A 15,605-nucleotide genomic window follows, 5' to 3' on the forward strand; every position below is an offset into this window, starting at 1 on the left:
CTCCTGTGCCCTCAAGCCCCCCATGTGCTGTCAAAATCAGTGCCTGTGTGTTGAGTGACACACACCCCAGATAATATTTTCCGGGTGCTAAAACCCAGTGAAAACTGATAGGCAGTTGATTTGGGACAGAGCCTTATTTTTAAAGAAAATTAGAGATTCATGGAGGATAATTCTGTCAATAGGAGACCATCAGGAAAGAAGATGGCTGAGCTAGATGGGGATTTGATCTGATCCAGCAACAGGGTTACTCTTCCATTAGGATTACTTCAGATTATGGATAATCACATCTTAGAGAAGGAGGTCCCCATTATCTCTGTCCAGGTTCAAAAAGAAAACCCCACATACTTCTCTTTCGGTGGCTTGTTTGCAATAAACCTCACTCAGCTTTTTTCCCCAGCTCTTCCAGCTTCTGCTGAAACGATTCACGGCTAACAAAACGGACCTACGGAAAGAAGATACTGTACAGTCAATTTTATTAAATCTATGAAATTCATAGTTCTGATGCTTTTGGCCACAGAGCATCATTTTTTATCACTTCATGGAAAATGTTTATTCCAAGAGAGCTTTAAATGCCTCCCACGGTACCCTCAACAGTTTGGAGATAGTTCTTCTGACACCAGCCTGCTGCTACTATGACTTCCATCCACATCATTAAGGCTTCTTTTTCAAATGTGCGGCCTACAATCGGAACCTTCGCAAGTGGTTTTTCCCTGGTGTAAGGTTTTTTTTATTAAAAAATTTTTTTGAATTTAATTAAGTTTGCTTCCTTTTTAGCCTTTTTCATGGGTTGCTTTTACAGATCACCACTTCAACCTCAGTTATGCTTCTAAAAATGAATCATGTATTGTTTTCACCTTTTGATTTGTAAATGTTTTATGCCCTATTTAAAATGTGCCATTTATTATTATTATTATTATTATTGCCGAGTTAAGATGTGCTCTATTTCTGATCTGTAATTATTTCTCGGTCAAGTTGCAATGTCAGTTTCTCCCATACTGTCCTCAACATAGACATGAATGTTAGTGTTTACTTTTCTCTCTCTCTCTTACTTTAAACAAAAATGAAGGGTTAGGAATCTTGAGGTACTGGGCTCTTCCTCTTTTGGAATAGGGTATGTACAGCAATAAGCAGGTATTCAGTTCCCAGTTAAGTTTGTGTACAAATGTAATTATGTTCATTGTGTATATATTATACAATGAGCACAACCAATGTAAGTATAAGATGCCACTTACTATTGTTCAAATAAAAATGTTCATATCTCATTTCTTTTATATCATGTTATAAATAAATGTTCTTAAGTAATTGTGTGGATGTTATCTTCATCTGCAAGGAAACTTTTAACTAGAAGAAAGGGCTTCTGCCTCTTAGAGATGTGGGCGATCAGTTTCATGAAGTCCAAATGAAGAACACATGATATGGGGCAGTTCCAGTCCACATTAGACTGAGAATAGAATCAGAGGATCAAGATTACTTTGGAATCATTAAGAACTGTCACAAGGCTCCCTCCTTCGTAACACGGTTTCCATGTCTAAAAGCAGAAGAGTAGCATTTATGATATGGTTAAGCTCTATAGATTTAGAGATTTTATGCATGACACTTAAATGGCTCAGTTAATCTTGATAAGGCCTTCATTTACAGATTGTATTATCAAGGTCCCTCTCCCTCCACAGTAAACATTACATTAATTATTTTGTTCTCACATTCTCAAGTGGACTAAATCAAACTTTTATATTTTTTAATTATATTAAACAGTGGAAGTGTTTTATAAATCAGTACTGTATCTGCCACAGATATTCCCAGAACTACTAATTTCAGAATAGTTAGCCCTCTGTACATTGTAATGGGGAGTTTTATATGCTTCACACTTCCCTTTAGTTTCCACTAATAGAGCACCATAAGTGCCAATCTTTCTGTTGAATGTGGCAACAATGGCAGTTTCTTTCCTAACATGACTTGTTGTGCCGAGGCACTTTTCGCCTGAATCTTGTTTGGGGGACAAAGGGTTTCTTTCCCCTCTGTGCTGGGGTCCCAGTGAAAATCAGACCACTTCCTCCACCAGTTGAGGACTACATTTTTAAAAGTTTGCCAAATGCACAATAAAAGTAACAGCTTTGGATTGGCCCTCAGTGTTAGTTCCGGTGGATATTTTACTGTCTCCTTCAATATGTGACATTCTACCTTTATCAAGGATAGGAGGATGTCTTTATAAGACACCAACTGAATTTTAAAAATATATATATTGGTGGTGTGTAATAAGATAATTAAAGCATTATAAAATCATTAAATACAGAGCAAATGACCAGTACTGAATCAAACTAATTTTCTTTAAAAAATCGCAAAACCAAAACATTTTCAGCAGTTTGTGGGCAGAGCAAGAACACACAGTCAAAAGGGTAAAATCAGTCTAGCTTTGAAAGTATAGTTTTCCATGAATATTTTTTTTGGACATTGAAAACAAAAGCATATGTCAAATTGACGCAATAGATATCAAGGCTGTAGTGAAAGGCAATAAATAAGCTGATTCATCAAATATAAATGCTTGATAAAGAGAACTGGAATCGCAGGTGTTGGACTTTATCCAGATGCTGTAGATAGATAGATAGATAGATAGATAGATAGATAGATAGATAGATAGATATACACACACACACACAAACTTTAAAACTCAAGGCCCATTTCAGCCCGTGGTTTAAGCACATCTACAGTAAGTATGCACTGAATTGAAATCAATGGAATTTTTACTAGATTGTGCCCCTGATAAGTATATTGTTGCAATAAATACAAAAACAGGAATAATTTGGCAAGGGGAATTATAATTAAGAGATTCTGATCTGAAGCCTCCTATTAAATAGCTGTTGGCTTCTCTCCCAGAACTGTCTTCATTGGAGCATTTTTACCTGGCAGCACTAGAGGGCGAAGTGAAACAGCAAGGCTCCTTCCACTGGCTCAGCTGCCACAAACTGCCATCGGGAACTTCCAGTATCAGCTCCCTCTGGGACCTTTCCACCTAGCAAGAATTAGTATCTGAATTTACTTATCTTCCTGTTCCCTCCCCATTCTTTCTTTTTTTAAAATCATGTCTATTAAATTAGACGTCTGCAGGCAGGACCCCTCTATTTCTATTTTTGTATAGTAATTTTAGGTATGTGCTTATAAACAAATAATGTAGTCTCTGGTGGCTAGTAATACTGTATACTACGTCATCCAAAGTGCTTCACTTATTATCTGAAGCAACATTTTAACAGCCACCCTTGTAAGGTAGGTCAATCCTATTCCCGTACAGTGGTACCTTGGGTTACAGACTCTTCAGGTTATAGCAGGGTTACCAGGTGTTCCTGGTTCTCAGGGACACTCCCTGGAATGTCCCCAGATTTACAAATCTGTCCCCGGGAAACGTGGCAGTGGCAGCCTCAGCAGCCCGGAGCCAGCCTGGTAGCGCAGTTGGCTCTGGCTGGCTTCAGGAGCTGCTCACTGCCCTGGCACCCACCATTTTTCCTCGCCGGAACTCCCCAAACGATGTGTCTTGTGCACAACACTGAGGGTGGTTAGGCTTGAAGAGAGAAGGCCATGAGCAGAGATAGATCTTGATACAAAAGTAGAGAGATAGAGAACAGTGCTGTGGAGATCTTACAGCTCAGGTGTTGCATAACTATTATATTGCATAACCTCCTGGGCAACGGCTGCCCGCCTGCGGCTCCTGAGCCTCCCCCAATCTGTCAAAACGAAGGGGGAAGGGGGCAGGAGATCAGAGAAGGCTTCGGAGTCATGGGCAGGCGGCACACCATTGCCCAGGAGGGGTGTAAGACACGTGGCTTCTCTGCCAGGCAAGGTGCAAAGCCCTTCTTTCACACCCTGTGAAACAAAAATGCGCAGAGTTTTTTAAAAAACTGGGCAACAGTGGCTCCCGAGGCCCCCCCATCTCCTGCCCCCTTCCCCCTTTGTTTTGACTGTTTTGGGGGGGCTTGGGAGTCCCGGGGTGGGCGTTGCTCAGTTTTTTAAAACTCTGGGCATTTATGTTTCACAGGGTGCAAAAGAAGAGCTTTGCACCTTTATACAATATGCATATGTGCTTGGGCCCAGGGTCTTTTGGCTCACCATCCCCACTACTGACTCCCTGTTGCTACTCGGCTTCCAAAAAAAAAAATGTGTCTCCAGATTCATTGAAAAAAATCTGGTAACCATAGGTTACAGACTCCGCTAACCCAGAAATAGTACCTCTGGTTAAGAACTTCAGGATGAGAACAGAAATCGTGCGGTGGTAGCACTGCGGCAGTGGGAGGCCCCATTAGCTAAAGTACCTCAGGTTAAGAACAGTTTCAGCTTAAGAATGGTCCTCCAGAATGAATTAAGTTCTTAACCCGAGGCACCACTGTATTTCAGAGGCTTGGAGGGCTGTGGATGAGAAATCACAGCTTGTCCGAGATCATGCAATCATAGCTGGAAATGATTGAATGGGAGGCTCTGTAGTTCATGACTTCCACTCTTGGCTGCAGTCCTCTGGCTAGTTCCTCCAATGGAAAAATGATAAGTAATAGACAATGCATCACTGAATCGTCCAAATGAAGAAGTGAAGAATGATGACCGTCCCCTCTATTTCCAGGTTCTGAGTGCCATTGCTTCTGTGCCCATAAAGGCACCGGGCATGGAGAGGTATCATGCAAACTAATAAATTGAGTGGCAGGGAAGACTGCGTAGAAGCAAAATAGATGCAATCAGTGAGGCGGAGGTGTATCTGGCATCCCAAACAGGGAGCACTCCACACTGCAACATTTTGTTGCAGGTTGCATTTGTAGTTAATGAATTCCAAGAGCAGGGTGCGATTGATTTCACTTAGCCAATTTAAATGAGGTTCTGCTGATCCCTTGGTAGTTCACCTTGATATCGGTCATCAGTTAATCCCGAGAAAAGCCACTTCACTGGAATGAACTGTGGCCTTTTCTTGCAAAACTGCTGCCTTGGGTTCAGCATGGTTTGCGACCGTCTCTCTGTAAGCATTCTTAAAAGTCCCATGCTGATGCTCTCAAAAACAATTTACACTGAAAAATTGCTGGCTTGTTGCTTCTGCACAGAAGCTGTCCTCTCCGCTTATTTCACCCGCTTGAAATCCCTTTCCTTTTGAGTGTTCTTGAACATACCTATCGACTGTTGAGCCAGGCTTTTGAGAGTAAGAAAGCACTTACTCTGTGCCCCTCTGTGCATGCAAGTGCAGGATTGTCCTTACTGTAAGGAAGTGACTGACTGTTTCCTTGGTTTCTGCACACCATCCACACAAGGAGAAGGGGGTTTTCTTTTCCAAATGAGCGACCCATTGGGATAGTGGGACACATGCTCTACAGATGTTCATGCTCTTCAAAATCAATTACATCTTCCATCTGGAGCCATTGTTCTGAGAAGGCTGGTGAACGTGCTCTTTTCATATCCCTCACACAAGCAAGGCCCCTTAATAAAAAGAAAGGAAGAAACCTCATTCCTTTTTTCTTTTTTTAATAATTCTTTATTTTATTTGCTCAACCCATAACAAAAAAAGACAAATTACATCATAATAAGAATATCATCAGTCACACCTTACATAAAGAATTAATATAAATTTCATAATCCATAAGCTGTAATGGTCTCTTCCTTTTAAGTCTGACTTCCCATCTACTCCATAAATCGAATTACCATTCTTTGCTGTCAATACTTGTTATTGCTATTATCTCAAATCACTTCAGAATATGTTATATCATATAACTAGTGAACGATATTGCTGGTGTTATTCAAATGCCGCTACGGATTTTAAGTCGGTATTATTAATTTTCAAGTATATTTTAAATGCTTCCCATTTTGAAATATATTCTTTCCTTGGTTGGTTCTTTAATTTTTCAGATAGGCTAATTCAGCATAGTCAATCTTGTCTTGAGGGAACTTTTTCACTTTTCCACATTTTGGCTATAAGAACCCCCGCTGCCACCATTGCATAAAGAAAAATATCCTTAAATTTATTAGAAAAGTCTGTATCAATAATACCCAATAAGTATGCCTCTGGTTTGAAGTTAATGGAGATTCATAACATCTTTTTTTGGCTAGTTTCTGAGGAGTTAGGTAACATCAGTGTTGCATTTTAAGGAAATTCTCCCTGATGGCAAAAGAGGTAGTAAATTTCCAATTGTTCTTCCAGAGATTTTCCCATTGGGACAATGTTATGACAGATCCAAAATCTTGTTACCACTCCCAGTCAAGGAGAAGTCTGTATGCCTTGGAGAGAGTTTTGCATTTTGAATTTAATACCTCGGGTCCCAATCTGGAGTTTTTGCTGGAAAAGCCCTTTTTTCATCTAATTTAAATTTCTCAATACTGAAACCAGTCTGTAATCATCTCTCTAAGGCTCCCCAGCAGGTTCCTCCCACCATTCCATGTGGTCCAACCAATCCATAACAGAACCTGTGGCCCTCTGGATGGTGATGATAGACTACAGCTCCCATCATCCCTGACCACTGGCCTTGCTGGCTGGGGCTGATGGGAGATGAAATTCCGCAATGTCTGGAAGGCCACAACTTCCCTACTCAGTTCTCCAGCAAGATCTGGATGTTTTCTGTCTATCAAAAGCTAGCACTGCTTGGTGGCACTATATAAACAGTAGATGTAGGAAGCATTTCTCCTGCAAAGCCTGTTTCACAAGATATTGAGACCACCTTGTTTTAAAAGTATTCGGAAAAGAAGACAAACCAAACACAGTGTTTCTTATTTAAGGCTGTGGGTTAAACCACAGTCGGTGGTTCAAATCCCCGCGACAGGGTGAGCTCCCGTTGCTCGGTCCCTGCTCCTGCCAACCTAGCAGTTCGAAAGCACATCAAACTGCAAGTAGATAAATAGGTACCACTCCGGCGGGAAGGGAAACGGCATTTCCATGCGCTGCTCTGGTTCGCCAGAAGCGGCTTAGTCATGCTGGCCACATGACCTGGAAGCTGTACGCCGGCTCCCTCAGCCAATAAAGCGAGATGAGCACCGCAACCCCAGAGTCAGTCACAACTGGACCCAATGGTCAGGGGTCCCTTTATCTTATGCCTCTTAAAATTTTAATTTTTTAAAACTGGTGTGCAACCAGTGCCATTTTTATAGAAAAAGAGGTGCTGGAGCTCACCATGAACTTCTCCCTTGTTCTTTTCGAATGGCAATGGAGCCCACCTGATAGCTCCAGCTGGAGAAGAAAAAAAAGCCCTGTGTACAACATGAGAACTATAAATGGTGTCCTTTTTAAAATGGATAAAGCCAGTAAAACAGATGTATAAAGGCATACCATAAAACATCTTAATGGGGACTTAAATAAAGAAAAGGTGTCATCTTAGGGGGCAAGCAAATCCTGAGCAAAAAGGTGTGTCTTTACAGAAGCCACGGGGGGCGGGGCATAGCTGTCAACGTTTCCTGTTTTTTAAGCGAAATTCCCTTATTCCGAATAGGATTCCTCGCAAGAAAAGGGAAAAGTTGACAGCTATGCGGGGGGGGGGAATGCTGCTTCATGTACAGAAAAAGGAAAATAAGGGGCCTGCACTCTTCTATCCACTTACCTGGGAGTAAGCCCCCTCCCCCTTGAATTCAGTGGATCTCACCCTCCTGTAGCCATGTATTGGATTGCACTGGGGGTGGGGGATAAGATACTTTAGGTTGGAAAGGAATCCCCTATTTGAGCCACAGACGAGTGGGCAAGAGAAGGCTGCCCCACAGTGCCATATTAAACCTTGTCACCTCTGGCAGGAACTGCAGAGCTCAGCTGCCTTCTCTGAAAGATGCAAAAACCCAGCCTTTCATATGTACAAGTTGAAGGCCCCTTATTCCCCACTCCTGGACCTAACCAGGCTTGTTTAATTTCCTGCGTGCACACTCCTTAGGCTAGGAGGAAATTGAGCTGGATTTAGAGCCTCCGTTGCTCTAAATTTGCTACCCCATGACTTTTTACACGTATTAATCTCTGGCTTGTCTTAGCAGTCCTTGGAAAGCTGCTTTCCAGAAAGTTTTATTTGCAAGTTACGGTCTGCTGGTGACCCGTTGCACAGGAGAGGTCCGTTTCCAGCTCATTTCCAGTTTGGGACACCGGGGAGATTAGCAACACCAGAACCAAAGGTGGCGAAGTGATGGGGCGGCTGGAGTTTTGGAAGTGAGGGGGAGAGGAGTTGCTCCGTTGAAGAAATCGAAGCTGAAAGGGCCGTAAGGACGGAGGTTGGTTTTCAACAGCAATTGCAGCTGCTTCCTTCCAGCGCTCTGCTTCCGCCCCCCTTCTCCTCCTCCCTCCCCAACAGCTTTTTGTCCTCCCGCTGTTTGCTATTGTCCAGGAGTTTGAGAAATGAAAGCTGGTGATTGACAGGATGGCACCTTGCATAGGAATGGAGATTGGCTCCCAGGAGCTGCTCCAACAACAGCCTGAGGAGGCGGCACAATGGAACCCCAGAGGACTGTCAGCCAGGAACGCAAGCAGCTGACAAAAGAGGTTGTGTTTTGTCACTGCTCAGAAATAACCGTTTTGGAAGGAGGGCTGGGAAAGCGGGAAAAGGGATTTCTTCCTGAGCTCCTTTGACCCATTTTTGAACATTTTGGGGTGTTTTTTTTTAAGAGGACATGTATCTGCCCAGGTTTTTTTATGGCAAGGTTTGTTGAGATAGGGACACGGGTGGTGCTGTGGGTTAAACCACAGAGCCTAGGACTTGCCGATCAGAAGGTCGGCGGTTCGAATCCCCGCGACGGGGTGAGCTCCCGTTGCTCGGTCCCAGCTCCTGCCAACCTAGCAGTTCGAAACCACGGCAAAGTGCAAGTAGATAAATAGGTACCACTCCGGCGGGAAGGTAAACGGCGTTTCCGTGCACTGCTCTGGTTCACCAGAAGCGGCTTAGTCATGCTGGCCACATGACCCGGAAGCTGTATCCCAGAGTCGGCCGCGACTGGACCTAATGGTCAGGGGTCCCTTTACCTTTACTTTGTTGAGATAGGGCTGGCCCATGACATTTTGCTATTGGGGCAGGGCCTTGCATGCAGAAGCTCCCATCTCCAGGTAAGTCCAGGAAAAACTCTCTAGTCTGAAACCCCGAGAGTTGCTGCCAATCAGTGTGGACAGTACTGAGCTAGTTGGACCAATGGTCTGTCTCAGTCTAAGGCAGCTTCCTCTGTTCCTAGCCGAGGCAACAAACAAGATGTGTAGTTTGCTAAAGGTGCTGGGAATTGTAGCTCTGTGGTGGGTAAATTATAGTTCCCAGGATTCTTGGGACAGGGCATGTGGTTTTAAATGTGTGGTGTTTATGTGGTGAGCAGTTCTTCAGGGGGAGAAAACACTTCTAGAAAGGTGTTATGGAATAGCCCCACAATCCGGCTTTTGCAATAAGGATTGCAGTCTGTTCTGGGGAAGGGTAGAGTTGGGCATGTTCAAGCAAGCTACAATACTTCCATTGACTGCTGCCTCATTGACTGTAAATCTTTGCCATCTTTTGTCCCTTGTAAATTTAAAGTTAAAATAACATAAAATTCCTTCCAGAAATGTTAACCCATTATATGGACAACAAAACCTCACTCCTCCCTTCCCCACAGTGACTAATCAAGAAGTTTTGATGACCTGAGGCTCCCACTAGAAAATATCTGTTAATCTCTTTCCCTTCCCTCTTTCTGGACAGCAGAATGAAGATGAATTTTTAGAAGCCATTTCTAGGAGATTTAGGACAAACTCCACTTTCCAGCCACCATTTATTATTTTTTTAACATCCAACAGCTATCAGAAAGAAGCATACTAACAGGGTATTTTTAGGGCAATTTACCCTGCCTCAGACACCTTAAGCCATTTATCACACTGCCCAGATCCTGACAGCCATACAGGAGGAGGAGTATTTTGTCTTTCATTCTTAAGCCCATCTTGAGTCTAAAGGGTTATTCATTTCACTTTAGCAACTAGGAATCATCATAATCTATTAAGAAACCTCACTCCTTCCTTTTCTCTCTCTCTCTGTCTTTCTACCCTATGCTCTTTGTCGTTCTGGGATAGAAGAGTCTGAACCTCACCACATCAAAACACAGCGTCAGAGAAATAAGACCAGTGTCATGGACTGGCTGGACACATAGGAATGGTGGGGGCAGCAGCTCACAGCTCAGGTCTTTCCCAAGCAATCTGAGACTACATAGCCACTTCCACCCTTCGGAGGAGGTGGAGTTGCGGGCTTCATGGCCCCACCACACCGCAGCGGATTGGGGGGATTCCCGGCTGCGTCACCTCCTGGCCAGCCAATCGGCTGCTTCTGGAGGTGTGGCCTGCCTTATTTAAAGCAGGACGAGGCTGGGGATCTCCCTCTTTGCCGACTACCAGCTGTTCCTGCTTTCCCCACCCTCCCGCCCTATAAGGTTTTTGTTCCTTGACCTTGCTATGGACCGCAGTTGGTCTCCGTTGAGGGGCCTGGTAGGAATTTTTCCACTTGGCAAACTGGCACCAGCCACTTGGTTTTCACCTACCTTGTAGCAAATCGTCACAACTTTCTTGGTGTTGGTGGTTAGGCATTGGTACAGTTCTGTAGATGGAAGAGGGGAGGTAGCGCCATCACCTACCCCGCATATTGAAGGGTAGTCCGATAAAGGATTCTGGGGGCGTGGCCCTGTCTGAAGCCTGGGGAGGTGAGGGCCCTATCGGCGACCCCGGGGGAGTTCCTAGTTGATGTGCATCAGCAGGACTCCCCCTACTGGTGGTTAACCCTTCCCGGACTTCAAGCGGACAGGCTGAAGTCGGATATAGTCGGTTAGGACCAATGCCTAAGCCAATACAGCTCATCACCTGTAACCAATAAATTTGTTGCCTTGTTTAGCCCATTAACCTTAATAATTGTGTCACTTTTCCAACGGGGGGGGCGGGAACTCGCCACGCAACTGCTTTTCTTCCTCCCACTTCATACCTCTCCTGGTCCTTGGAAACCAGGGAGGAGGAGAGGTTGTTGCAGCAGGAGGGGAAGACACCCGTGCCTCATCTGACTCATCTCTGCCTTTTGGCCTCCCTCCTCTCCTGCTTCAACTTCTGTCTTTGATTCTGGACCTCTCTCTGCCACAGACGCTCCCAGCTCACTAAACCCTGTTACCTCTTCAGCTTCTGACACCTTCCCCCGAGTCTGCCCCCTCTTCTCCCTCTGACCACTCATTGCTGTCCCTCCCCAGGCCCTGAGCCTTCTTCCTTGGGGGTTCCCCAGCTTGTTCCTCCCACCACTTCTCAGTGTCCAACTAGATTCTGACATCATGCAACTTGAATTTCTGTTTACTGGGACAATTTATATGCTGCTTATATTTAAGCAAAACTCCCAGCGGTTTACAGCATAGCTTTAAAGCATCTGAAATAAACAGCAAATACGCAAAATACCAAATACGGAAATAAACAGCAAATAACCAAATCATACCACAGATCAGACCTTTGCAGGCTAAATTAAGGAACTCTGTTTCCCAAGGAACGCTGAGGCCTCATAAAACCAGATGAAGGTTCAAGCTCAAAAGTAATGGCGGCCACACAGACCTTAAGGCAGTATCAATAGAAGACAAGACATGTCTCCTAAGTTGGACAGACCCCAGAATCGGCAAAGGAAAATTAAACTGCAATTTTCACGTCAAAGCACAAAATACAATCATAGGCAAATTAAATAAGCTAAGGGAAACATTTGCAGCTAGGCAAAGGCATGGGAGAAATCAACAAATAACCAACAGAATACTGAAGAAGTGTCTCCACCCCCATCATTCAACCCGGACACTGAGGTCCAGCTCCAAGGGTCTGCTGGCGGTTCCCTCTCTGCGAGAAGCAAGGTTACAGGGAACCAAGCAGAGGGCCTTCTCGGTGGTGGTGCCCACCCTGTGGAACGCCCTCCCATCAAATGTCAAGGAAATAAACAACTATTTGACATTTAGAAGACATTTGAAAGCAGCCCTGTTTAGGGAAGTTTTTAAAGACTGATGTTTTAATGTATTTTTAATCTTTTGTGGGAAGCTGCCCAGATGGGCAGCGTATAAATAATATATAATTCATCATCATCATCATCATCATCATCATCATTATTATTTCTACATTCTTTAAAGCAGAATTAACAACCAAGCAGAGCATCCTCATTCGTATTGCTATATACAAACGTTTTGTACAAGTATCAGCTACACAAAATGCCAGGAACTTTCACAGCAAACATAGTAAATGAATAAAAATATCCTGTGAACATCAGGAAGTCTCACTGGTCTACTGATGGAGCGTCAAGGTAACGAGTTAGGCAGCAGACCAAGGAGACCAGCACCTTTCTGGAGGAGAATAGCCATTGTTCAGGTAGAAAGGCAGCAGGGATGTTGGGGCAATTCAGTGTGATGTATATATGAACATACATGTATGAATGAACATGCATGAATATCTGCCTCCTGGACAAAATCTGCCAGGGTGGTGGAGACTTGCTGCAGAACATCTAGGCATGTACCTTGGCATCCCCATCCAAAAAAATAGTTGCAGATTCTTGAGCAGCTGCCTGAAAGCATCAGCAGTTTAATAAGACTCAAAGACAGAGCATGGGGCAGAGCAGCTGGAAAAATTCAGAGTTCATTACTTTGCAGCTCTTCCTGGCTTAGCTCCTGCTAACAATTCCCTTGATTCTGAAGAGAGTATTTGCGGTAAAAGACTTTTAAAAAGATTGCTTTTACAATGTCAGAGCAAAATTATGGAAAGAAGAATAGCTGCTATTTTTGAAAGCAAAGCATAATAAGAATGAAATCTTATACACGCTTAGCTGGGAGTGAGTCCTATTGAAATAAGCGGCGCTTATTCCTGAGCAGGCATGTCTAGTGACTGTGCTGTAAAATATCTTGGCATTGTTATACAAAAATGTGCTCTGACGCTTTCCCCCTTTTCTCTTCTCAGAAAGAAGATCCTTAACAATTGTCCTCCTTCCCTCACGCAGAGCAGCTATTAGCATTCACTATTTTTTAGTGTTATTGAACATGGTTGTACAGAAACGCTATTGTGCTGTGCGGTTGCGAACTTTCCCTAGATTGCATGTGCATCTGCTAAGGTTGCAGTGTAACTGAGGCAGACTCCACATTTCCCTCCTTTACCAGAATATTTCGTTCTGTTCTTAACAGCTCCCAGATATTCAAGGTTTAAGCTCTTGGGGCACTCCCGCTGCATTGGCCGACGTGTTGAATAAAATCCAAACTCGTCATGAGTTTTGCACAGTAATCTGTGTAGACAGAGCGAAGCTTCTGTGATGGAGGTCATTGGGAGTTCAAGGCTGCTGACAAGGGCCAATTTCAACAGGCTGGGGGGGGGGGGAACCTGACACCACTGAGACTCTGTACGGGATCCAATTAACGTGTAGAGGGTAATGGCTGCAGAACCACATGCAGCACAGAATATTCTAGAAGGCTCCACGGATATGGTGTAGAATGACCTATTTGTTGCACCAGCAAGAGACAGGAAAGAGAGTTGTCTGTAGACGTTAGTATCAGTCTAGACAGGATATGTTCCATTTACCTGAGACCCTTTCAGCATAGAACGCCTCTGCTCAGAGACCTGTGCTGCTTCAAGGTCTGACTCTCAGTATATAAAGCCCTTAACAACTTGGGACCAGTTTACTTGCAGGATCGCTAGAAGAAGAAGAAGAAGAAGAAGAAGAAGAAGAAGAAGAAGAGGAGGAGGAGGAGGAGTTTGGATTTGATATCCCGCCTTTCACTCCCTTTAAGGAGTCTCAAAGTGGCTAACATTCTCCTTTCCCTTCCTCCCCCACAACAAACACTCTGTGAGGTGAGTGAGGCTGAGAGACTTCAAAGAAGTGTGACTAGTCCAAGGTCACCCAGCAGCTGCATGTGGAGAAGCAGAGACACGAACCCGGTTCCCCAGATTACGAGACTACTGCTCTTAACTACTACACCACACTGGCCCGCATGTGCCAACGCAGCCACTCTGATCTATGGAACTGACATTATCTAATGCGCCATGTAATACTTGCTCCACATTTGTTAGAAATTGATCTCGTCTTGCAGCACTTGCACTTTGGAACTCCCTGCCTATTGACACATATCCCTCCAAGGGTCCCGATTTTCCAGGGACAATCCCGGAATTACAGAATTAGTCCCAGTTTCTGATTTGATCCCAGAATGTCCCGGTTCTCCTTCACCCCCTCCCCTCCCCATCTCAGAGAACAGTTACAAGTGGTGGGTGTGTAGATGCAAAAGCAGAGTCCTGTTTATACTGGAAATAAAATGCCTGCACCCCATGGAGGAAATGGTGAAGCTGGCATATGAAGCCCTTCCTAATTCTGAAGGAAAAGGACACCAATCCACCTTAGATTCTTTAATTGCAATGCTTCAGCAGCCGGCCATTTCTTAGGAAATGCGTGGAGTGCTTATTCCTTTAGTGTAGATGGAGCCTTACATTGTGCACTCTCAAGTAAGTCCCATTGTATTCAATGGAGCTTACTCCCAGGCAATTGGGTAAAGACTGTGCAGCCTTACACTGCCATCCTAAGCATTTTTACTCACTCCTACTGAGTTGAATAGGATTTGTTGTTGTTTAGTCGTTTAGTCGTGTCTGACTCTTCGTGACCCCATGAACCAAAGCACGCCAGGCACTTCTGTCTTCCACTGCCTCCCGCAGTTTGGTCAAACTCATGCTGGTAGCTTCGAGAACACTATCCAACCATCTCATCCTCCATCATCCCCTTCTCCTTGTGCCCTCCATCTTTCCCAACATCAGGGTCTTTTCCAGGGAGTCTTCTCTTCTCATGAGGTGGCCAAAGTATTGGAGCCTCAGCTTCAGGATCTGTCCTTCCAGTGAGCACTCAGGGCTGATTTCCTTCAGAATGGATAGGTTTGATCTTCTTGCAGTCCATGGGATGCTCAAGAGTCTCCTCCAGCACCATCATTCAAAAGGATCAATTGAATAGGATTTACTCTCTCGTAAATTCCTGATAATTCTCACTGTTGTTGTTCGTTACCCACCTTTTTCCCTGATAGGGACTCAAGGCAGTTTACAGCTAAAAAATTAATTCCATTTATCTGTTGAGGGTGTTGTACATGATCCCTTCCCTCACACATTTTTTATTTACAACAATATTGTGAGGTAGGTTAGGGCGAGAGGTTGTAATTAGCTCAAGGTGACAGATTTATATGTGTGTATTACTACAGGTTAGTGGGAAACCCATGGCCCTCCAGATGTTGATGGACTCCAACTCCCATCAGCCTCAGCCAGCATGGTCAATCATGAGGGATGATGGGAGTTGGAGTCCAGCAACTTCTGGAGGGCAGCTGGCGCCCCCATCTCTGTTGTAGACAATACTGAGCTAGATGGATGGACCAATGGCCTGGCTCACGATAATGTTCCTGTGCTCAAATTTCATAGTTCTAATGGCATACTTCTCAGCTATTTCAAATCAGATTGTGCTGGCTTAGTTCTGCTCCACAGCTGCTGCTGCTGCTGCTGCTTGAAGTTTGTACAAGCAAAGTATCGGTTTCTAGCTTGTTTGTATTGAAACACACAAACCAGCTTTTAGAACAGCAGCTGCACACTTTCTATCAGCCCCTCAGATGAGGGTAGCCGGTTGGTTTTAGGGCCACTGATGTCTCTGCTGTCCTGGAGAATGGATGTGTTTGCGACATCA

The 15,605-nt window shown here is 44.3% G+C and overlaps 1 protein-coding gene across 19 annotated transcripts in view; it reads left to right on the forward strand.

Moving 5' to 3' along the window:
- PLEKHA5 (pleckstrin homology domain containing A5) overlaps positions 1–1,302 on the forward strand; it is a 178,869-nt gene extending 177,567 nt beyond the window's left edge. For all 19 annotated transcript variants that reach the window (XM_053406956.1, XM_053406957.1, XM_053406961.1 and 16 more), the window contains one exon: positions 398–1,302. In XM_053406956.1, the coding sequence (XP_053262931.1) occupies positions 398–432 (35 nt within the window). In that variant the 3' untranslated portion in view covers positions 433–1,302. The remainder of the gene's footprint in view (positions 1–397) is intronic.
- The last annotated feature ends 14,303 nt before the right edge of the window (positions 1,303–15,605 follow it).

This window comes from Podarcis raffonei, chromosome 10 (genome assembly GCF_027172205.1).
Source record: "Podarcis raffonei isolate rPodRaf1 chromosome 10, rPodRaf1.pri, whole genome shotgun sequence".
In the NCBI taxonomy this organism is placed as follows: Eukaryota; Metazoa; Chordata; class Lepidosauria; order Squamata; family Lacertidae; genus Podarcis; species Podarcis raffonei.